At 36.1% G+C, this 18,463-nt stretch overlaps 1 protein-coding gene across 4 annotated transcripts in view; it reads right to left on the bottom strand.

Annotated features, from left to right (window-relative positions):
* The window catches only part of LOC124777034 (arrestin domain-containing protein 17-like), a 191,088-nt gene that overhangs the window by 131,032 nt on the left and 41,593 nt on the right, over positions 1–18,463 (bottom strand). For all 4 annotated transcript variants that reach the window (XM_047252298.1, XM_047252295.1, XM_047252297.1 and 1 more), the window contains exon 2: positions 15,892–16,029. In XM_047252298.1, the coding sequence (XP_047108254.1) occupies positions 15,892–16,029 (138 nt within the window). The remainder of the gene's footprint in view (positions 1–15,891; positions 16,030–18,463) is intronic.

Genomic DNA, 18,463 nt, shown 5'->3' with positions numbered 1-18,463 from the left:
TAAGTGAAACTTTTACAGATACTAATGACACACACACATTTCTTTTGAATTTATGGCTGAACAGTGAAACTATTTATTTTGACAAGAACTTTAGAAAGATGCTTATTAATGTATGTGAAACTGTATGTCCTGAGTGGTGGAAAAAGATGAGATATTTTATGTTTGAAAAGCTGAAGGATAAGCACTTCAATAGTATACAATGTGATTTGAATGAAAATTCTTGGCTATTTGAGATAATAGAGAGTACTAATGACAATTTTGTATCTTGTGCAAATTTTGTAACTGTGACAAATAATTCATGTAATGATATACCATATGATTCTGATAAGTATAGGTTCGGGGAAATTGAAAGTGATTTATTACATGAGGATACAGGTTCTGAGAAAAGCGATCAATTTTGCAGTCCTTATATAAAAGTTGAAATTGGGTCATGGATTGGTAAATGTTTAATTGATACAGGAAGTGAGGTCTCGGGAATATCTCAAAGGTTAAGCAAGAAATTGAAAGTGAGGAAAGATTATGTTGAAATGCCAGTTGTTGGGGTAAAGATAAAAGATGCTACTGGGAAGAGCAGTAAATTGGTAAAAAGCCAGGCTTTAGTGACATTTTTAATTGAAGGCAAGTTGTTCACACATGGATGTTTTGTAATTCAGGAATTTAATGAGGATTTTCTTTTGGGTATGAATTGGATAGTAAAAGTAAATAAAGCATTTGATTGGGTTGGAAGAAAACTTTTGATAGAAACTAGTGAAAGGGAATACATTCAGACAAATTTTGTGAACACACTTGGTGATCAGAGTAATGGAAATTTTGACAGTATCAATTTACTAAAAGGAAATAGATTGGAGAATATTGAAACTCATATATTTGATTCTGATGAAGTTGAATTTGGGAATTTAGTAAATTTGAAAATTTCAGAAACACAAAATTTATCTGGGGAGCAAAAACAACAGTTAGAAAATCTGCTGTGGGAATACAGTGATGTTTTCAGTGACATACCTGGTAGGGTAAGGGTTATCAGTGTGAGCTTCAGGTAAAACCTCATGAGCCATTTTTCATAAAACCATACAGTATTGCAATATCAAAAAGACCTGCTGTTGAGAAAGAGCTGAAAAAGATGGAAGGATGTAATATAATAGAAAGGAGTATCAGCACATATAATAATCCTCTAGCAGTGGTTTCAAAAAAAGATGGTGGAGTAAATGTATATAAACAGAAATCATAATTTCAAAATTTAAATAACCTATTATCATCTAAAACAAAAGTCCTCCACTGGAATATGCTTGTTAGAACAAAACTACCTGTACAACCAAGTATGTATATTTGCATGTATAAATTAATAATTTGAAGTCACATGTTAATTGAAACTGATGAAAAAAAACACTGTTGCAACAAAGAATGAGAGAAAGATTTATTTTTACGTTTTTACAAAAAAAAAGGTCTCCATAGTGAGCATTTCTGAATTTTTCTAATTTTTGGAAGCTAAGTCTTCCCTGTGGGTGAAGGCATGCATGTGAGGACATGCATGCAAAGGTATAAGTTTCAAAACCAATTTTAGATAAAGCCTCATGATATATGAGCAGTTTATTGTTGTTTATACTGATGTTATGGGGAGCAAAAGTATTCAAAAATACACAAAAGAAAAAAAAAACATGAATAAAAAAAATAATTAAAAAATAATATATATATAAATTCTGACAAAAAATACAAGAAAACATTTACAATTCGGTATCAACAAATACAGTGAAAAAAAAATAACATCTCCCAGATCCATTACAACTGCTCCCCAGAGTTTTTGTTGTTATGGACATATACAACAAAATCCCGACCACACTCAGTAATGGATCTGTATTACACAATTAGTACATTAATGATGCAGTCTGATAACCTCTTCCAAATTTGGACTCTTTGAATCTGTGGACTTGTTACTGGCTGTTGTTGCAATGATACTTCCCCATCAATCTCATACACAAAAAAAATTCAAGTAAAGAAATTATTTGACCTGACAAATATACATGGTATAAAACATACATGAGATATATTCTAACATACAGCATACAGATTGAAAATAATAGGAAGGTAAAACTCATTTCCTAGAATAAGATTTAAATTTTTTTAAATATTTGCCTTACATATATATATATGCTGTATGTTAGAATATATCTCATGTACGTTTTATACCATGTATATTTGTCAGGTCAAATAATTTCTTTACTTGAATTTTTTTTGTGTATGAGATTGATGGGGAAGTATCATTGCAACAACAGCCAGTAACAAGTCCACAGATTCAAAGAGTCCAAATTTGGAAGAGGTTATCAGACTGCATCATTAATGTACTAATTGTGTAATACAGATCCATTACTGAGTGTGGTCGGGATTTTGTTGTATATGTCCGTAACAACAAAAACTCTGGGGAGCAGTTGTAATGGATCTGGGAGATGTTATTTTTTTTCACTGTATTTGTTGATACCGAATTGTAAATGTTTTCTTGTATTTTTTGTCAGAATTTATTATAATTTGTCTTATTATATGTTAATTTACTTCTGTTTTTGAGAGTGAAAGCATATTGATTACTATTAGAAAATGTATCAAAGAATAGCAAAGAGACTGATTACAAGTGGAAGCTTGTGTGTTGTGTAAAATATCTTTGACGTTGGAGTCGTCTTTGACTATAGTCAGTTGGCTGTTAACTCTTGGTGTGTGTTGACGGAAGAAGAATGTGAAGGTCGCCGTCATAAATAATTTTGAATTATGTTACTATTTTTTTTGTATTAACCATAAAAAAAGAAACTACATTTGAAGAAATGATATTTGAAACACCAAAATGAGGCAAACACGTTGAACCACGTCTTTTCTGCAGCTGACAAACATGCATTGTGGAATCATACTTAGACAACTGAAGGCAAGACTAATATCGCCTTGCAAACGTCTAACGGAAAAGGTACTGTCACGAAATATGCCAAATTTTAGTAAATAAAAAATAGTGATCACATTTTCAACTTTTGTCTTAGCTGGGATGCCATATTTCACCCACCATCTAAGCCTGTTCGTCCTGACTGCTACATCTATAGAGTTCATTCCCAGTTTTTCTATGATTTCCTCGTTGTGGACACCCTCCTGCCATTGTTCCCATCTACTAGCACCTGCAATCATCCTAGCTACTTTCATATTCGTAACCTCAACCTTGTTGATAAGGTAACCTGAATCCACCCAGCTTTCGCTCCCATACAACAAAATTGGTCGAAAGATTGAACGGTGCACAGATAACTTAGTCTTGGTACTGACTTCCTTCTTGCAGAAGAGAGTAGATCGTAGCTGAGCACTCACTGCATTAGCTTTGCTACACCTCGCTTCCAGTTCTTTCACTATGTTGGCATCCTGTGAGAATGTGCATCCTAAGTACTTGAAACCGTCCACCTGTTCTAACTTTGTTTCTCCTATTTGGCACACAATCCGTTTATATTTCCTTCCCACTGACATTACTTTCGTTTTGGAGATGCTAATCTTCATACCATAGTCCTTACATTTCTGATCTAGCTCTGAAATATTACTTTGCAAACTTTCAATCGAATCTGCCATCACAACTAAGTCATCCGCATATGCAAGACTGCTTATTTTGTGTTCACATATCTTAACCTCACCCAGCCAGTCTACTGTTTTCAACATATGATCCATAAATAATATGAACAACAGTGGAGACAGGTTGCAGCCTTGTCTTACCCCTGAAACTACTCTGAACCATGAACTCAATTTACTGTCAACTCTAACTGCTGCCTGACTATCCATGTAAAGACCTTTAATTGCTTGCAAAAGTTTGCCTCCTATTCCATAATCTCGTAGAACAGACAATAACTTCCTCCTAGGAACTCGGCCACATGCCTTTTCTAGATCTATAAAGCATAGATACAATTCCCTGTTCCACTTATAACACTTCTCCATTACTTGCCGTAAGCTAAAGATCTGGTCCTGACAACCTCTAAGAGTCCTAAACCCACACTGATTTTCATCCAATTGGCCCTCAATTAATACTCGCACTTTCCTTTCAACAATACATGAGAATATTTTACCCACAACGCTGATTAAAGAGATTCCTCTGTAGCTGTTACAATCTTTTGTGTATCCATGTTTAAAGATTGGTGTGATTACTGCTTTTGTCCAGTCTGATGGAACCTGTCCCGATCCCAGGCCATTTCAATTATCCTGTGAAGCAATTTAAGACCTGACATTCCACTGTATTTGATGAGTTACAACTTAATTTCATCCACCCCAGCTGCTTTATTGCACTGCAATCTATTGACCATTTTCTCCACTTCCTCAAATGTGATCCTATTTCCATCATCATTCCTATACCATTCTACCTGGAAATTACCCTTGATAAGTTGGTAAAAATACATGCTTAATTCCTGAGGTATGCATAAGACATCATCCGCATCTGTGCTAAATGCATTCTTCGAAAATTATTTCGAGCAGATAGTTCACGAGCCCACACGAATAGTAAATGGTTGTGAAAACACGGTTGACCTCTTAGCAACAAATAATCCTGAGTTAATAACAAGCATCAAAATGGATACAGGGATTAGTGAACACAGGGTTGTCATAGCAAGATTGAATATTGTGACCCCCCAAATCCTCCAAAAATAAATGAAAAATATATGTATTCAAAAAATCAGATAAAAATTCACTTGATACCTTCCTGAGAGACAATGTCCACTCCTTCCAAATTAACAATATAAGTGTAGACCAGGTGTGGCTTGAATTCAAAGAAATAGTATCAGCAGCAATTGAGAGATTTATAGGAAATAAATTAACAAACAACAGAGCTGATCCTCCTTGGTACACAAAATGGGTCAGAACACTGTTGCAGGAACAATGAAACAAACATGCCAAATTTAAATAGATGCAAAATCCCAAAGGTGGGCAATCTTTTACAGAAGATCAAAATTTAGTGTGGACTTCAATGTGAGATGCTTATAACAGTTTCCACAATGAAACTTCATCTCGAAACCTGGCAGAAAATCCAACAATATTCTGGTCATATGTGAAGCATGTTAATTGCAAGAAACAATCAATGCCTTTTCTGCATGATAGCAATGGAGATACTATCAAAAACGGTGCTGCCAAAGCAGAGTTACTAAACACAGCCTTCAGAAATGCCTTCACAAAAGAAGAAGAAGTAAATATTCCAGTATTTGAATCAAGAACATGATCATGATGTTTGTTTTGTGGGGCGCTCAGCTGCGTGGTTATCAGTGCCCATACAAATTCCCAACCTTTGCTCAGTCCAATCTCGCCATTGAATCAAGAACAGCTGCCAACATGAGTAACATAGAAGTAAATATCCTCAGAGTAGTGAAGCAACTTAAATTACTTAATAAAAGCAAGTCTTCTGGTCCAGACTGTATACCAATTAGGTTCCTTTCAGACTATGCTGATGCATTAGCTCCATACTTAACAATCATATACAACCGTTTGGTCGACGAAAGATCCTTACCCAAAGACTGCAAAGTTGCACAGGTCACACCAATATTCAAGAAAGGTAGTTGGAGTAATCCAATTAATTACAGGCCCATATCATTAATGTTGATATGCAGTAGGATTTTGGAACGTATATTATGTTTGAACATTATGAATTACCTCGAAGAAAATGGTCTATTGACACACAGTCAACATGCGGTTAGAAAACATCATTCTTTTGAAACACAACTAGCTCTTTATTCACAAGAAGTGTTGAGTGCTAGTGACAAGGGATTTCAGATTGATTCCTTATTTCTGGAAGGCTTTTGACACTGTACAACACCTCTTCTTGAAGCTGTGCGTCATCATCAAGACGCTGCATAGCCAACCACTTCTTCATTGCTGGGAATAAGTGGAAGTCGCTCGGTGCCAGGTCGGGACTGTACGGCGGATGAGGAAACAACTCCCACTTAAAAGATTCGAGAACTTCACGAGTGGCATTTGCCGTGTGGGCCCGGGTGTTGTCATGAATCAGCAAGATCTTTGAGCCCAACTTTCCCCTGCGCTTGTTTTGTATTGCTCTTCTGAGGTTGTGCAGAGTTTAGCAATACCTTTGAGAGTTTATTGTAGTGCCTCTTTCCAGGAAATCCACAAAAAAATCACACCTTTTCTGTCCCAAAAGAAGAGTTAACCACGTGGTTGAAGGCGCAGGCGGCCAAATTTTACGATGAAGGAATTTCCAAGCTCATCCATCGCTACAATAAGTGCCTTAATTTAAATGGCAACTATGTAGAAAAGTAGTATTTAAGTGTGGTTTTCATCTGTATATAATAAAAAAAAAATTCCAATACTTTATTTGCTTTTAATTCCAAAACGTAATGTACTTTGTGGATAGCCCTCGTACATTTATGTTTAAATCACCCTATAGTGTTTTATGTGCTCTAGAGGGTCATCCACCTCATTACACCAATTGACACACTGTTTCAAATAAGCGTTTTACTAAATTTCATATTGAACACTTGCATCTATCAAAATCTGGTTCATACAATTTTAGGAACGAAATTCTAGATATATTTAAATGCTTGAAGGGTTGCCAAAGTTACTTGTAAATCCATTCATCAATCATGTTAATAATGCAACATGAAGACTGTAATTGTTACCTGTTATAAAAAACCAAGCTTCTGGGCCAAAGCAAGTTAGTATAGGATTTGGTTCAAGACAGTTCAGTTGAGTGTTTGAGCAGCATGCAGTGCAAATTTGTTTGGCAGAATTGATGTATCTGAGTAAAGTTATAATCCAGAACAAAAACTGATTAAAAATCAGTGTATATTTTTTAATTTAAATGCATAGCTGACATGCAACATGCATGAACTAAGGTTACTTGAACTGCAGTGAAGCAAGTTTTAACAATCATGCCAGCAATGAAGAAAGAGACCAAGCTAAGTAACCATCTGCAACTAATTACATCAGGATTTGTAAAATTTTTCCTTAATTGTTTTGAAGAAAAACATAAAATTTACATTTAATCATAAACTTCTCCCATAAATCTTTTAGCAGATTGTTACAACTGTTTTCAGGTCCTTTCACCTCTGGCACCTTGTTGTAAATACTCCAGCAGTTAATCACTAGAAAGTTAATAATTTTAATACTCTTGCATGTGGAGGCATTTCTTAGAATCTTACACTGAAACTTCTTGGTCTCCCATAGCTACTGTCTACTGTTATGGGGACTGAATGACGAGTCACTTGATCTCAAAAAAACCTTGTGTGTGCGCCACACACAGACCAGTTTCTGGGAAGCAGCCTCTGATGTGTAGTGCACAACTGATCTACGAGGGTTGAATGAAAAATAATGTCTCCACCTTCGTTAATTGGGTTTGGATGGGAATATTTTAATAAATCAAATGCAGAAATAATCCTTAGAATGTGATATTTAATTACCAATATTTACTTTTCCACATAATCATCAGGCATTTGGATACATTTCTGCCAACAATGAACAAGTTTTCTGAAGCCATTACGGAAGAAGTCGACACTCTGTTTCCGCAACCACGGTCTCACAGTTCTCTCAATGTCTTCATCAGAAGCATGATGATGTTCTCACAGATCGTCTTTCATTATCATAAACAGATGGAAATTAGATGGTGCTAAATCTGGACTGTATGGCTGATGCTGTATGGTGGTCTGTGCGCTTTCATTCCAGGAGTCAGCATACGGGGTACCCATCGTGCACAGATCTTCCGATAGTCAAGCAGAGCAATAATGTGACCCACACATTCTTGTGAAATGCCGATTGTGCTTGCAGCTTCTCTCTGAGTGATATGACGATCATCCTGAATCAATCCATCAACATTTTGTTTGTGAAACTCAGTGGTTATGGTCACAGGACGTCCAACTCTTTGTTTGTCATGCAGGTTAGATGCTCCCACCTCAAAATCTTTAAACATATGCACCCAACAATGCACAGTACTCACATCAACACAATCACCATAAACTGCTTTCATCCTCTGATGAATCTCCTTTGGGGTGACGCCTTCTGTTGTCAAGAATTCAATGACTGCACATTGCGTAAATAGCACTGACTGACCGTCTGCGTAGGGATCCATACTTTACACTGTAATAACACAAACATTCAATGCTAAGGCTTCCTGCCAACTGGAGCTGTACAGAAGAGGCTAAGTAACAAGCCAGTACCTGCAATACCAATGCTGCCAACTGTTGAAGAGTTACAAAGGTGGAGGCATTACTTTTCAGTCAACACTCATATTTAGGAAGACCCTACAGATCACAACACTATGTTACAAGTGTTGGGAGTCACAGTCGAGCTTGTTACAGATCCTTCAAAGTTTCTGGTTCAAGTTTTACACTCCATTGACAATAGGAGGCCACAACCAGGTTTGCAGATAGTGAGCCTCATTGACACTCCAGGAACAAGGCTGATCTTGTCAGCCTTCTGTGGCTGTCACCTAAATTATCCCAATATGATCTCAGAGCTCAGCTAACAGTCATCATTTGCTACTAGGTGTACCACATTTTCCATTTGGTTGCACCCCGTTTCCTCAACAGTTGCTGGAACACCTCCTTCAACATACTGAAAGAGGCCCTCAAGCATGCACTGAATGCACTTGGTATTATTCCTTTCAATCTCTTATTGCCATTTTCCTAAGGGATACCATTATTTACCACGACTCTGAATTGTTGACAATTAATGGTGCCCTATGCTTTTGCACTTGCCTCATCCAGTTACAATAGGTGAAGTAAGTCTCAAAGGCTCAGTTTTAGTTTCAGTGTGAAAATAGCCCCTTGAATTTGTTGGTTAGAATCCTGAGTCCTACCTGATCCAGACTTCCCCGTACAAGGCATGCAGACCAACCATTGACACACTACTCACAGCCAAGGGGACAAGTAGTGATAGATTCTGTAAACACCTCAAAGAAGACAGTATCTACAGTAGAGGATGGTATTCAAGGTAATATTGGTATCTCTGGTACATGGCTCTTAGTAGCCCTGCCAACACACCCATTCACAGAAGCTTCCAATGGCTTGTCAGCAGTCAGTGTAATTCCTAGATGCTTATAAATATTAATTAACTAATCCCATGCATGCAGCACCATACATAGTGAGGCTGCATTGTGGCTGGCACAATATTTTACAGAAGAGTAAATAAATAACATTAAACTAAGCTTGTTGATCCTGAAACTTCCTGGCAGATTAAAACTGTGTGCCTGACCGAGACTCCAACTCGGGACCTTTGCCTTTCGCGGGCAAGTGCTTTACCAACTGAGCTACCGAAGCACAACTCACGCCCGGTACTCACAGCTTTACTTCTGCCAGTACCTCGTCTCCTACCTTCCAAACTTTACAGAAGCTCTCCTGCGAACCTTGCAGAACCAGCACTCCTGAAAGAAAGGATATTGCGGAGACATGGCTTAGCCAGAGCCTGGGGGATGTTTCCAGAATGAGATTTTCACTCTGGAGCGGAGTGTGCGCTGATATGAAACTTCCTGGCAGATTAAAACTGTGTGCCCAACTGAGACTCGGACTCGGGACCTTTGCCTTTCGCGGGCAAGTGCTCTACCAACTGAGCTACCGAAGCACGACTCATGCCCGGTACTCACAGCTTTACTTCTGCCAGTACCTCGTCTCCTACCTTCCAAACTGTACAGAAGCTCTCCTACGAACCTTGCAGAACCAGCACTCCTGAAAGAAAGGATATTGCAGAGACATGGCATAGCCACAGCCTGGGGGATGTTTCCAGAATGAGATTTTCACTCTGCAGCGGAGTATGCGCTGATATGAAACTGCCCGGCAGATTAAAACTGTGTGCCTGACCGAGACTCGAACTCGGGACCTTTGCCTTTCGCGGGCAAGTGCTCTACCAACTGATCTACCGAAGCACGACTCATGCCTGGTACTCACAGCTTTACTTCTGCCAGTACCTCGTCTCCTACCTTCCAAACTTTGCAGAAGCTCTCCTGCGAACCTTGCAGAACCTTGTCTTGGTCTGGCACACAGTTTTAATCTGCCAGGAAGTTTCATATCAGCGCACACTCCAACACAGAGTGAAAATCTTATTCTGGAAACATCCCCCAGGCTGTGGCTAAGCCATGTCTCCGCAATATCCTTTCTTTCAGGAGTGCTGGTTCTGCAAGGTTCGCAGGAGAGCTTCTGTAAAGTTTGGAAGGTAGGAGACGAGGTACTGGCAGAAGTAAAGCTGTGAGTACCGGGCGTGAGTCGTGCTTCGGTAGCTCAGTTGGTAGAGCACTTGCCCGCGAAAGGCAAAGGTCCCGAGTTCGAGTCTCGGTCGGGCACACAGTTTTAATCTGCCACGAAGTTTCATATCAGCGCACACTCCGCTGCAGAGTGAAAATCTCATTCTGGAAACATCCTCCAGGCTGTGGCTAAGCCATGTCTCCGCAATATCCTTTCTTTCAGGAGTGCTGGTTCTGCAAGGTTCGCAGGAGGGCTTCTGTAAAGTTTGGAAGGTAGGAGATGAGGTACTGGCAGAAGTAAAGCTGTGAGTACCGGGCGTGAGTCGTGCTTCGGTAGCTCAGTTGGTAGAGCACTTGTTGATCCTCTTTTAAATTTATGGGGCTGATTTGCTATAGGTCTTACCAGTTGCTTTAAAAAGGAAGGAAGATTAAGGTTTAATGTCCTATCGACATTGAGGTCATTAGAGATGGACTGTTGCTTTAAGAACTGAAGTGATTAACAGGCAAAAAGAGATATCTATTGTGACAACAGAGAAACTCAGGATAAAATTTCCTGGTTTCATAAAACCTTTTTGGAACTATGATCACTAAATAACTTGAAAATAGCATTAATTTACAATATCTCCACACAATATACACTCGTTTTAAAATAAAAAAAACTAAATGTGGCATAGTATGTTAGTTACAATACATGCAATAGTTACTGTAAATCACAAAAGCCAATTTGCTACAAAACATGTATGCACCAGACTTGTGATTATCGAAAATGATCAAAAATATATGTTTATTCACTTAAGTATGCACTGAAATTTGGGGTTAAGATTCTCTCTGTCCTTCCTTCTCTTATCTTTGAAAGAGGATACTACTGCTGAAACTCTATAATCAACAAAGACAAGCATTGAAAAATTTTCAAAAATAAGCCTGTTTTTCTAATAAATATACAATGTAATTAGGGAATGATTGTTTTTGAATGAGGATATGTACTGTTGCTAAATGTGTCTAAAAAGCTCAAATTAAGTTTACAGCTGAGAATATAGTATGGAGTTTTCACAGCACTTGCAGATGACTAAAAATTTGCAATATATCATGATCAACACATGTCTTGGCACAATCAATGAAAGATCATGTGAAAAAAACACCAACAGAAATAATTTGAATCTGGAATTTTGAATCAGCCCTGCATGGTACACACAGTCTCATACATAGAAAAAATTCAAAAATCAGCTTATATAATTAAATAAACATACAAAATGCATAAATTCTTACTTAGCTGAATTGTGGAGCACCATCAAAGTATGTGCTCCATTTGGCATAACTAACAATGCAAATACACAATTTAACATGTCAAGAACTACAAATGAAATTTAGTGTTGCAAAATTTGAGAAATGTTACTAGCAATAATGAAAAAAAGGAAAAAAACCCTCACTGTCATGAATATACAACTATGTTGCATTTGTTATTTTATATGTTTGTGTTCCACCAACATCAATTACAAATGACATCACAATAATATATTTGTTAAATGTATAATGACATAGGTCAAAATAATAATTATGAAATCCCTCCCATGTGTAGCAGTAAAAAAATTGTGTTTATAGTTCATGTTAATATTAAATTTAAAAAATATATTCAAGAGCAAGAAAGGTGATGTTAAACAATTGTAAAAAGTTCAATTAGATTTTTAAAATTGTGTAAGTGTCCAAAGGTGTTAAAATGCTGTTATGTAATATCATATTTATGCCCACTGTGTTAAGCAATATGGCACGGATTTAATTGCTACTATACAAGGAAATGTGGTTTATTTGTCATTCCACATAAAATTTCACATATAGTTTCACATTTCCACATGAAAATCTCAGCAAATAAAACATAGCACTCTTTTCTGCCACACACATTGCAAAGAGCTTTATAGGTGTTAACTTAATCTATATCAGAAACAGTCTGACGCAGTTAGATCTGCCAACAATAATACATGATAAGTTGTTTTTCTCTCGAAGCTTCTAGAACTTTTGATAAGTCAACACTATTTTAGTGTGATTTCAATTTTTAAATTATCATCAAATTTAGTTTATTGAATGTTTCTTGAGGACATGTGAAGATTTTCAGTAATATCAGCTGATACAAAGATTTAGACATTTGCAAATATTGCAACTGGAAACTTCCTGTACTGTTACAACATCAATTACATATTGATATAAGAAATATAAGAATATAAATGGTGACTGCAGTTGAAAAAACCTGTTAAAACTGTTAATAAATAACATAGTTTTGTTTTAACAGGATTTCCTGTTGAATTTTTGTAAACTAATCTTCAAAGTGCTTTGTTGCATAAAGTGAACACATTGATGTACAGACAAAAAATATATTTACAGTAAAATTTATAATCAAGGATTAGAAACACTCATAAACATCCACACTAATGGATTATGTACTTCATAAATGAAAGCAATACAAAATCTATCCAGAAAGTGAAAGACGAAAACATAGAACATGTCTCAAAAACTAAATTTCTGGGTATGTATATTGATGCTCAACTAAAATGGACTGAACATATTAACGCCCTTGGAAAGTGAACAGCATCAGCATGCTATGCCCTTAGAATGATAAAATCGGTGTGTAGTAACTCATCCACCAGAGCAACTTACTTTGCATATGTGCACTCAATAATTTGTTACGGAATAATCTTCTGGGGAACAAATATTCAAAATATGCAAACAATCTTCAAACTACAAAAAGGAGCCATCCAAATTATGACAAATAGTAACAAGAGAATGCATGTTGCACCGAGTTGTTTAAATCTATGGGAATCTTGACTGTTCCCTGTGCACACATTTTTGAAACAGTGATTCACATAAAGAAAAACACCAATCAGTACCCAACAAACAGTTCCTACATGAACATGAAACCAGATCAAGTCACCACCTAAATCTGAACAGAAAAAACAAAACGAAAACACAGAATAGTGTACTATGCAATGGACTTAAACTATTCAACAAACTTCCACAGAATATAGAAGATAGAAGCAAAATACATGCCTTCAGACATAGCCTGAAAAGTTAATTGTTACAAAAGTGTTTTTATTCTGTTGAAGATTACCTGGAAAGTAGGTAAAATTTCGTCGGCAATGTGACTGATTAAGTACTGTATTTAGGGGCTTTCTTTGATATGTTCAATAACAGAGTGGTACATCATGTATAATCATGAAACACAGTATGACAATTTATAGTACAATCATGAAACACAGTAAGACAATTAATTGTAGTTTATATTTAGGAAATCCAATTATACTTTTATGTGCTCTTGTGTCTGTACCATATATATATATGTCCGCAGCTTGTGGTCATGCGGTAGCGTTCTCACTTCCCGCGCCCGGGTTCCCGGGTTCGATTCCCGGCAGGGTCAGGGATTTTCTCTGCCTCGTGATGACTGGGTGTTGTGTGATGTCCTTAGGTTAGTTAGGTTTAAGTAGTTCTAGGTTCTAGGGGACTGATGACCATAGATGTTAAATCCCATAGTGCTCAGAGCCAACCAAATATATGTGTTTGTTGACAACATCCATACAATCTATATTGTCTACAGATGGATGGAAATAAATAAATAAATAAATTTAAGTGGTATCACATGTTTCTCTAGTTGGGAAAAAAGATTCATCAGACCCTCTTTTATTACACAATGAAACTTGTTTCAGATTTTATTATACACACATTTCAGTTAAATGCATCACAATCAAACCACCAGCTGATTTCTTCTATTCTTCTATTGTGGACATTTTTTGTAGTGGGAGAGGAAGATTTTGATTCCAATGTGTTTCACTTTTGTAAGCATAATTTTCACTAACACATGATTCCATCATGTATTTATCAAACTGGCTGTCTGTTATTGTGCACATTTTTTTAGTGGGAGAGGAAGAATTGAGGTTGATTCGAAAGTGTTTCACCTTTGTAATCATAATTTTCACTAACACACAATTCCATCATGCATTTATCAAAATAGTTGTTTACAAAGTGCGGTAATGGCGAATGATAAATATAATTTAAATTACTCAGACATTTTTCAAAGTTAAACTGCTCAAGTGTGCTTTATTTCATTCTGTGTTGTGTGGTGGCTTGCATAGGTTGTGGAGCTGTTATTTATTACAAATACTGATTAGGAGATACATGATTTGTACACATGTCCAGTTTTGACACAGCAAGGTGGGACTATCCAACTGGTTCTTATGTCACTTCTGATATCAATAGCTTTTTTCCTCCCTTTCTGTTCTTTTTTCATTTATAGAGCATGTACCACAGTTACAGGAAATAAATTATTTGTTATTCAAACACGATTTCACTAAATTTTGTTGTTCACTGTTTAATCTACTGATTGCTGATGACAATGGTATATTTAGTTGATATGGAAACATTTTATTTTATTATATCTACAACCATCTCAATGCCAAAATTCAGAACAGCTAATACACACATCTATAGGTAGGCATTGTGGATAAACGTAGAGCCTGCAGTTGGTATTCAGTTAATACAGTCACTATGTCATCCAGTCTGTACTCAGTTGTTAAAGTGTATTATTATGTGCCAGAATGGTAAACTTCACAGCAAATCTCGCAATGTGTTCAGTTAATTTGCTGATTAATGCCACTTGTGGAATTACCAAACATTCTCTGAATTTCTGTAGCTTACTGACCTGTGTAAAGATTTTGCTGTCATATAGTTTACAAAGGTGATCATTGAACTAAACTGTGTGTTAATAAATATAATGAGAAATCAAAACCAAATTCTATGGTGTTGTGTATATCATTTAATAAAAGTGCACCACCATCAATAAGCACAGGAAGAATATTGTAACAGAAATTTGACGAGGCAGAGACATGTGAACCAGGTTGATAAGTTATACAGTCTCTATATAAATTATATGAGTGGTCATAAGGATTGGCAATTTGTATAGCAGGACTTAATTTTCATACCAGTATCATTGTATTCAAGAAAATACACCTTGCACCAAAATATGATGCAATTTAGCTGGAACAGATATCTAAACTATTAGAATGAAGAAGGTCTTTCCTAGCTGGGTAGCACTATGTCACAACCTATTACAGTAGTTTGCAGCGAGATGCTTCACTTGTGCTCTGACTAGTGTTCTTATTAGCACTTATCTTGAATCACAGAAGTGAAATACATTTTTGGTACTTGCCATATCCAACTACATCCTATAGAAAACTAGTAAAAAAAACAAAATCTGTCACAAGTCAAAATAGATACACTTTTTTGAAATGCAGACTGATAACAAAGAGATGCAAGTTTTTAATAGAACTTCTTAAAAACATGATATAGTGAATAGAGGTTTTTTAAACCAAATTAAATTAAATTCTGAGTAATAAAATATTTCATTTTGCTGATAGGAGAAACATATAAAGGAAATATCTACTGGACAAACGCATGATACTAACAACTGTATCTCAAAATTTAAAAATCTAGAGCTTCCATTTCACCAGCTTATTTGAGGTGAATCAAGTAAAATTTTATGTTACAGTTTCATCAGATAGGAGAGCAGCAACACATTTTCTTTTCAACCGTAAGCTTTCTTCTTGCCATACAAACTAATGATACCTTATTTGTGATCTGAGCATCTCTGAAATGGTAGAGAGCTCTACGAAAATTAAATACCCAGTATAAACAAATCTGATCAGAAAATAACTCAAAATAAATAAGAATAAATTAAACATACTTACATGGACCTCCAACAAAGTAATATTTTGTTTCAAAGTAGTTTTCGTGTGCTGAATATCTAATATGCTTGGTATGGCCTCTTCTTCTCACTCGTCTGGTCCAGCTTACATTTGCTTCACCTCTACATTTTGCAGAAATATCTACATGAAAGATCACAGATACAGAAAGATTAGCATTCATGAAAAGTGTAAGTTATAACATCTAACAGTTATTCTACAATATCTGATTGTCCTTAATATGTAGGGAGAAGTGTGTGTGTGTGTGTGTGTGTGTGTGTGTGTGTGTGTGTGTGTGTGTGTGTGTGACTAATTCAAAAGCTTGCAAAGTTCTCAGTATTTATGGAAAATCACAAAAGTGTTATCTGTTTAATATTGTAAGGCTTGTTTATGTTCTTCTGATGATTTTGAGAATCTACATTTCAGGGAGTTGCTACCTTTACTCCTTAAATTAGTACAAGTTATGCAGTGACAATGAGGCTTGCTTAGGACAGACTAGCCTGTTGAGATAAATCAAAGCCAGTCTTTGGACTGGAGACAACAACAACAGCAATATTATAGCCTGAAGCCCTGGTGAAGAAAAAAAAAAACCATGGAACCAAGTTAAATGAAAGTGTGTTTCATATTAAATGCAAAAGCTAAGGTGAATAAAGACTGAATTACATAGAGTATGTCACCAAGGTATTCATTCAACTTAATACAGGAACTCGAGAATGCCAAGACAAATATAACTGAAAGAACCAGTCACAGACTGCAACTTGTATTGCTATGGAAAGTTGTGCAAGAAAGTCATATAATATAAAATGCCTCTTCCCTTCAAATAATATAGCAGTAATATTGATGTACATCAAAATGTACACCAAGAAAGTTCAAAGAAGAGCAGCACATTTTCTATTATTGAAAAATAGGGGAGAGAGTGTCACAGGCATGTTACAGGATTTGGGGTGGACATTATTAAAAAAAAAGGCGGGGTCTTCTCACAAAATTTCAATCACCAACTTTCTCCTCCAAATGTGAAAATAACTTGTTGATGCTGAACTACATAGGGAGAATCAATCATCATAATAAAATAAGCGAAATCAGAGCTACTCAGGAAGATATAGATATTCATTTTTTCGACATGGTGTTCAAGAGAGTAATAACAGAGAATTATTGTAAAGGTGGTTCAATGAACCGTTTGTCAGGCACTTACAGGGATGTGCAGAGTACCCAAGTAGATTTGGATGTAGATGTAGGTATAAGCAATTGTTTTATTTATTTTTGAACCAACATCAAATGATTACAAAAAAAGGTTTTTTTTGTTACAGTCTTCTGGATATGTCAGAGCCTTACTTACTCAAGATACATATTACTGCCTGGAACTTTTATCTACACAACTTTTTCTAAATTTAGTTGAGAGAGCAATGTTACATATATGGACTATACATAAAAACAATTTGTTACTGCAATACTTATATTAAGGAATCTACAGTTTGTGACACAGTATTCAGATCTGAGATTCAAGGATTTACAGTTTGTGGCACAGTCTAAGATCTGAGATTACATATATTTTTAGATAGATGGTCTTCCATCATACAAGTGTACTACATCTAGAAACTCATCTACTGAATATACAGGATTGTTTAGGAGCCATAGTTTTAATTTCTTTTTTAGTTTTGTAATGGGCAATTTGGAGATATTAGGATGGAAGCAATTCAGTAGTTTTATGCCTGCATAGTTCTATGAGAGATGATGTGGGGTCTCTCTCTACCTCTTGTGTTGTGATCGTGTATTTTTTTATTAAGTGTATTGTTACTGTTTACTGCCATAATGATTATCTTCAGTACATACAGGTTATGAACGGTTAGTATTTTAAATTCTTTAAATAAATTTCTGCAAGACTCCCTGGTACATTTCTTTCCCATAATTCTAAGTGCCTTCTTTGGTAAGATAAGTACACTTTTCATATTACCTTTACTGCTGGGTCCCCATACTTCTATCCCATAGCGCATTGGATGTTACAGAAAGTGTTAGAAGGAAATCGTATAAATAATTTGAACAAAGAGAATACATAAAAGGTATATGTGAAGTCAGTTGACATAATGGCATTATCCATGAGTTCATGAGTTTACAAATATGGTTTTGAGATGATACTCCGGGATGCTGCTCAAGTGGGAAGGTGTCACACTATGTGGGGAATACATTCTTCATCTAGTCATGGAAGGAAGGAAAAATAATATACAATGTCTCACAGAGTGTCATTAAAGTCATTACAGATGAAGCACTAAGTCGACTGGAGTACAATGAACGAAGCAGTGATCTCTGCCTGTTCACAGAATCATCCAAATAACGAAACATTTACTTCCTTACTTGTGTGGTTCACACCTCAGTGCAAGCCTTTTTACTTGATGCTACTTGTGCAGCTTGCACCTCATGTTTCTTAATTTTAACTTTCTCATTAATGTCATTGATGAGTATATATGTAGTACAGTGTCATGTTTTATTTTGGAGAACCACAGAAAACTCAATTTAAAATAATCATTCATGGATTTACACCCCACTCATACCAAATATGATTTCAGTGTTAAACATTGGACTA

The sequence above is a fragment of the Schistocerca piceifrons genome, chromosome 2 (genome assembly GCF_021461385.2).
Source record: "Schistocerca piceifrons isolate TAMUIC-IGC-003096 chromosome 2, iqSchPice1.1, whole genome shotgun sequence".
NCBI classification, from domain to species: Eukaryota; Metazoa; Arthropoda; class Insecta; order Orthoptera; family Acrididae; genus Schistocerca; species Schistocerca piceifrons.
This window is presented reverse-complemented; position numbering and strand designations above follow the sequence as displayed.